This window comes from Sinohyriopsis cumingii, chromosome 1, assembly GCF_028554795.1.
Source record: "Sinohyriopsis cumingii isolate HCF-2022 chromosome 1, ASM2855479v2, whole genome shotgun sequence".
Lineage (NCBI taxonomy): Eukaryota > Metazoa > Mollusca > Bivalvia > Unionida > Unionidae > Sinohyriopsis > Sinohyriopsis cumingii.
In genome coordinates this window covers 92,500,955-92,507,918 of record NC_142961.1, presented here as the reverse complement: position 1 = coordinate 92,507,918, position 6,964 = coordinate 92,500,955, and the positions used below count along the sequence as shown (strand labels likewise).

At 32.6% G+C, this 6,964-nt stretch overlaps 1 protein-coding gene across 3 annotated transcripts in view; it reads right to left on the bottom strand.

Moving 5' to 3' along the window:
- Positions 1-3,665: 3,665 nt before the first annotated feature.
- LOC149807352 (IQ motif and ankyrin repeat domain-containing protein 1-like) overlaps positions 3,666-6,964 on the bottom strand; it is a 72,421-nt gene continuing 69,122 nt past the window's right edge. For all 3 annotated transcript variants that reach the window (XM_089965746.1, XM_089965757.1, XM_089965758.1), the window contains exon 14: positions 3,666-4,933. In XM_089965746.1, the coding sequence (XP_089821872.1) occupies positions 4,768-4,933 (166 nt within the window). In that variant the 3' untranslated portion in view covers positions 3,666-4,767. The remainder of the gene's footprint in view (positions 4,934-6,964) is intronic.

The window sequence follows — 6,964 nt, the reverse complement described above, 5'->3', positions numbered from 1 at the left end:
TAGCTCGATGCCACTTTGTTGTGTTTTGATGCCAACTCTACTTTGAATAGAATTATGGCCCTTGGAAATCAACTTTACATCTTCATATGAGATATTGCTCATAACTACCATAACTCTGCAGTTCTTGCACACAGTCTGATGCCATTTTGGTAGGTTAATTGCCTGTTAAATGTAGATATTCCTTTAAATGGTTTCATCTTTTCAGGTCCAACTTTAATGCATTTTTTCAACCAAAATTATATCTCCATGGAAAATATCCTTGAAACCATCATGTTCTGATGCTGGATACATTGTGCCAGAATGGTAATGTAGCATAGAGGTATGCCAATATTCTCTCCATTGTATTTGTTGCAACTTCACCTTATACCTATCCCTCTTTCAGAAGTACTTAATACCTGTATAGCAGAACCATACATTCACATTTTCCCTTGTTGGTGTCACAGTAACCTTGACCATAGACCTTTTGACCTGAAAATCAATTGGTTCCTTTCTTGTTCCTTGTGCTAGTCATTCACAATGTTTAGTCAGCACTAAAGTAGAAGTCACTCTGTTCTTAATTGACATATTATGACCATAACCATTAACCTTTTGTCCCTCAAATCTATCTTTCTTAACTCAAATACAAACCATCCACACAGTTTGTCAAGGAACTTAGTCATGAAGGCATTGTAGAACTAAAATACTGTGTGGATACCATTTATCTTTGTTGCGAATCAGTGTTATTTAGTTTTTTCCTTTTGACCCCCAAATCAACAGGTGTTATCATTACCCCAAGTGCAAGCCATGTACAAAGGTTTGTCAAGGCTATTGATCTGGAGAAAAAAATTATTAATATGTAGAAGTCATTTTTGTTTCTTCAGTCACAGGCACCTTGACCTTTTATCTTTTGACCCCAAAATTAATAGGTGTCTTCCTTGCCAGAAGTCCAAGCAATTGACAGTGTGTCATCAAGGACCATAATTCAAACTAAGGTTACTGTACAGAAACCAAAACAAAGAAACTTGGGTCACAATGTGAGGGAGACAACCTCCCTTGTATTTTTATTTCTGTTGTTACATGTATATTTATATACAAAAAAGCAACAACACAAGCCCCTTGGGGTTGATGATGATGGGAAAGATAACAACTGCAGAAAAGGCTCCAGATCATTTCATAGAAATTAGACTGATCCAGTGTAGTTCACCTGGGCATAACACTTGCAGTATTTTCATGCCTGCATTAATGCCTGTATTTCAACTGAAGCAAGCATACATACTAAAAGTTGTTTCATAGAAGTACAACATAAAAATAAGGTGCTTATGCAGGTCTGTATGAAAAAGGGCATACCAGTATTCAACTTGCTGAAAACAATCATGAAGTGGTGGCAGCAGATCTGTAATGTCTGGCAAAGATTTGAACATTCTGGAGCCTCTCGTGTGTGTGTGTGTGTGTGTGTGTGTGTATACTTTTATGGATGTATGGATGTTCTTCTGGTAGGTACATTATAGTTCCAAAGTAAATTATTCTTTTTAAAGTATAATATACAAACCAGTAGTGCTTGATGATGCAAAAGCACTTTAAAGAATAAAGTATGGATATATTAATGATGGATTGTTAGAAACAATTTTCAAAATGGACTGACACGTAGGGGTGGGAGACTGGCTACCCAGACCATGAAAGATGTAACTTCATAAAATAACTTCTGATAACATTTGGATTGTAGAGACTTTCACTGTTAGAAGTCACAATAGTTCATTTAACAATTAAACAAAGGTCATCTAGAAATGATACCTCTCCCCTAAAGATGTACTTAAAGTACTCTGTTGTCAAGTTTTATGCCACTTTGATGAGTGTGCCAAATTTTATTGAGACATATTTAGTCTTGGAGTCTTACCACTGAAACAAAAGCATGGCTAATGAATGGATAGACAAACAAGTAGATAAAAACATTAAAAATATTGAAACAAGAATTGAATATAGTAAAAGACACATCTACTCCATTAGTCTAATATGTGTGCCATTTTTCACAGAGAGATCTGAAATGGTTTGGAGTTTTGCCATACAAATAAAGGTGTAGATAATGGACAGGCAAATAAATTACAAATATTAAAGATGAACAACTGTGATAAGCAAAGTAAATCGGAATGATTGGTCTAATATTTGTACCAAATTTCACTGACATATCTTGAACTGTTTTGGAGTTGTAATGGGGATGACTAAGTCTAATATTTGTACCAAATTTCATTTAGGTATCTTGCACTGTTTTGGAGTTGTAATGGGGATGACTAAGTCTAATATTTGTACCAAATTTCATTTAGGTATCTTGAACTGTTTTGGAGTTGTAATGGGGATGACTAAGTCTAATATTTGTACCAAATTTCATTTAGGTATCTTGAACTGTTTTGGAGTTGTAATGGGGATGACTAAGTCTAATATTTGTACCAAATTTCATTTAGGTATCTTGAACTGTTTTGGAGTTGTAATGGGGATGACTAAGTCTAATATTTGTACCAAATTTCACTGACATATCTTGAACTGTTTTGGAGTTGTAATGGGGATGACTAAGTCTAATATTTGTACCAAATTTCACTGACATATCTTGAACTGTTTTGGAGTTGTAATGGGGATGACTAAGTCTAATATTTGTACCAAATTTCACTGACATATCTTGAACTGTTTTGGAGTTGTAATGGGGATGACTAAGTCTAATATTTGTACCAAATTTCATTTAGGTATCTTGAACTGTTTTGGAGTTGTAATGGGGATGACTAAGTCTAATATTTGTACCAAATTTCACTGACATATCTTGAACTGTTTTGGAGTTGTAATGGGGATGACTAAGTCTAATATTTGTACCAAATTTCATTTAGGTATCTTGAACTGTTTTGGAGTTGTGATCTGGAAAAGAGTGTAAATAGATGGATGAAAAGACAAATGGATGAAAATGCTAAAAATATTGAAACTGAAGAGTTTTGAAAAGCAAAAAGCACAGCTGGGTTTACAATGTGGTCTGGAGTTTTGTATTAAAAACAAAGATAAAGATAATGGATGTACACAAAATGACTATTAAAACTGAACAATTGTAAACAGCAAACGGCACATCTGGATCACAATTCCAATATGTGTACAAGTTTTACAGAGATACATCTGCACTACTAGTCCAATATATGTAACATGTTCACAGAAATGCATCTGTATCACTAGTCCAATATGTGTACCAAGTTTTGCAGAAATATCTGGATCACTAGTCTGATATGTCCAATATGTGTACCAAGTTTCACAGAATATCTGGATCACTAGTCTAATATGTCCAATATGTGTACCAAGTTTCACAGAAATATCTGGATCACTAGTTCGATATGTCCAATATGTGTACCAAGTTTATTCATAGAGATACATGTACATTGAACAGCTTCAAGGTTATGCTCTGTAAATTAAAGTGTGGAAAACTGATAGATGAATATTTGGATAGACAGAAAAATAGATGAAAACAAATTATTGATATTGAAGAGTTGTGAATAGAAAAGTTACCTCTGAACCACTAGTATAACATATGTATAAAGGGTTTGAGAGTCAAGTTCTGGAAATGAAAATGTTTATGGACACAAACAGACACAGCAATAGCTATATCTGCCCAACATTACATACCTAGGGAATATAATAATAACATCATAAAATACACAGAGTTAAATTTGACCACTTTTATGTACTGTGAATTAATTATATTTGTTGTGCACCATATATACTCTTGTATAATTTGAACCTAACTGAAATTGCTTAGACCCAGATCCCCCTTTGCAAAATGCACTTAAACATCTGGGTCTATGCAGTTTGTTAGGAGTAATCAGTAGCACAAAGAACCTAGACCCTGATTGCAGTGTGACAGAAGATCAGGGTCTGCATTATTTATAGTTTGACCTGACTTATAAATAAGTATATATATTCATGGATTTTGTGATTGATTCAGCACTTGAATTACAAGACACAAACAAAGGTGTTCTGCTTTGGAAGAAAATAGACAATCCTGGTTTGACTGTCATAAAAAAAAAATCTTTCTTAAGTATGTACTCAACTCATACATTTCATTCTCCCTAAAATTTATATTGAGTCAAATTTAAGGTTTGCTTCTCAATGCTAGGCCCAAACTGATCAACATGTTTTAAAACCTAATGTTTAAAGTCGATTGAAACTGCAAAGAACAAAGATCCTGATCTACTGTAGCATAATGCACCCACAGATCAGGGTGTATGCTGTTTGTTCTACTGATTACTCCAAACAAAATGCACAGAACCAGATCTTCTGGTGCAATATGTGCTGGCAGATCTGGGTCTGTGCAGTTTGCAGTTGGACTTCATTTCTAAGCTTGTACATATGGTAGGTTCAATCCAAGTACACTGTATCATATTGTAATTTACAAATAATCTGTATAAAAAGCTGAGCTGAGCTTTACTCAAAGTTAAGACATATTTAAAAAAACAGGACTAGATGTATCAATGAATGTAAGCACTGTATAAAAGACCATTTTCACAGACTATGAAATGTAATACCCACATAAATAAATAATCCATAGTAGAGGTTATCTGATGGAACATTTTCAAGTACTTTATTCAATTTTGTAAGGCTTACAAACATCAAACTTGGGTCTGCTCTTGAATAATTTATTAACATAGTCCAAAATACTCAATTTGTCTTGTTCAACCAAACTTTTACATAGATCCATGGTATCTCTATCATAAATGGATTTGGTTGTATTATCTATATATCTTGTAACAATTACAATGAAAACAACTACACAGGAACATGAGTTCTGATTAGATATGTTCTTTCTGTCAAGGATTCTGGAGGATATGGATTTTTGGTAATGATAAAAAATTTGAATCGTGACGTTCTGTATTCATTGAATTTGTTTTTTTGGTATTCATCTCCATCTGTAGGCTTGATCAAAGGCAAATACCTGAAAGACAGGAGAAAAACGATTGGGGAGAATTATGATATATAATTATTGACGAGTAAATACTGTATTAGGACACAGAATGATATCTGGAGAGTTTGATTAAATATCTTCTACAAGTCAAATCATACTAGAAGATATCAAATTGTTCAGAAAGATATGGTCTTTAATTCCCCTGCTCTTGCAACCTGCCATTCATCATTCATAATACTTGCCACACCTTTGCAGACTGCCATGATCTGTGATTCTAACACAGACACAAATCATATAATTGATATTGTCTTACTAGATTCCACAAAGACAATCATGCCATCTGTCATTCATAACACAAACACAAATGATATAATTGATATTGTCCTACTAGATTCCACAAATACAATCATGCCATCTATCATTCATAACAGACACAAATGGCATAACTGATATTTTCTTGCCATGATCTGTGATTCATAACACAGACACAAATGATATAACTGATAGTGTCTTACTAGCAAAGACAATCATGCCATCTGTCATTCATAACACAAACACAAATGATATGATTGATATTGTATTACTAGATTCCACAAATACAATCATGCCATCTGTCATTCATAACACAAACACAAATGATACGATTGATATTGTCCTACTAGATTCCACAAATACAATTATGCCACCTGTCATTCATAACAGACAAAAATGATATAACTGATATTGTCTTACAAGATTCCACAATGACAATCATGTCATCTGTCATTCATAATACAAACACAAATGATATAATTGATATTGTATTACTAGATTCCACAATGACAATCATGTCATCTGTCATTCATAACACAAACACAAATGATATAATTTATATTGTCTTACAAGATTCCACAATGACAATCATGTCATGTGTCAGTCATAACACAAACACAAATGATATAATTGATATTGTCTTACAAGATTCCACAATGACAATCATGTCATCTGTCATTCATAACACAAACACAAATGATATAATTGATATTGTATTACTAGATTCCACAAATACAATCATGCCAACTGTCATTCATAACAGACACAAATGATATAATAACTGATATTTTCCTGCTTAATACACAAGGACAATCATGTCATTGATCAATCATAACACATGCAAGACTTTGCATGCTGTTAGCCTGGTATGCTAGTCTCAAGAAAGGCTATCTAATGTCATGACATAATAAGTATGACATCTTCATATATCTGGATAATGACTTGCTTTTAATACATCATTATAAAATATATATAGATACTGATCTGTCTTGAAGAGATCATTATAGTAGGCATCATTATATAATATATATATATATATATTAATTCTGTATACTGATTTGTCTTTAAAACAACATTATATTGTATATCTGGATCCTGATTTGTCTTTAAAACAACATATTGTATATATGGATATGGATTTGTCTTTAAAACATCATTATATAATATATCTGGCTACTGATTTGTCTTGAAGAGATCATTATATAACATATCTGGATACTGATTTGTCTTGAAGTCTGTAAGTCATATAATATGGATACTGATTTGTCTTGAAGAGATCATTATATAATATATCTGGATACTGATTTGTCTTGAAGAGATCATTATATAATATATATGGATACTGATTTGTCTTGAAGAGATCATTATATAATATATATGGATACTGATTTGTCTTGAAGTCTGTAAGTCATAATATGGATACTGATTTGTCTTGAAGAGATCATTATATATCTGGATACTGATTTGTCTTGAAGTGATCATTATATAATATATATGGGTACTGATTTCTCTTGAAGACGTCATTATATAACAACTCTGGATACTGATTTGTCTTGAAGACATCATTATATAATATATCTGGATACTGATTTGTCCTGAAGAGATCATTATATAACATATCTGTGTACTGATTTCTCTTGAAGACATCATTATAAAACATATCTGGATACTGATTTGTTGTTAAAGCATCATTATATAACATTTATGGATACTGATTTGTCTTCAAGTCTGTAAGACATATAATATGTA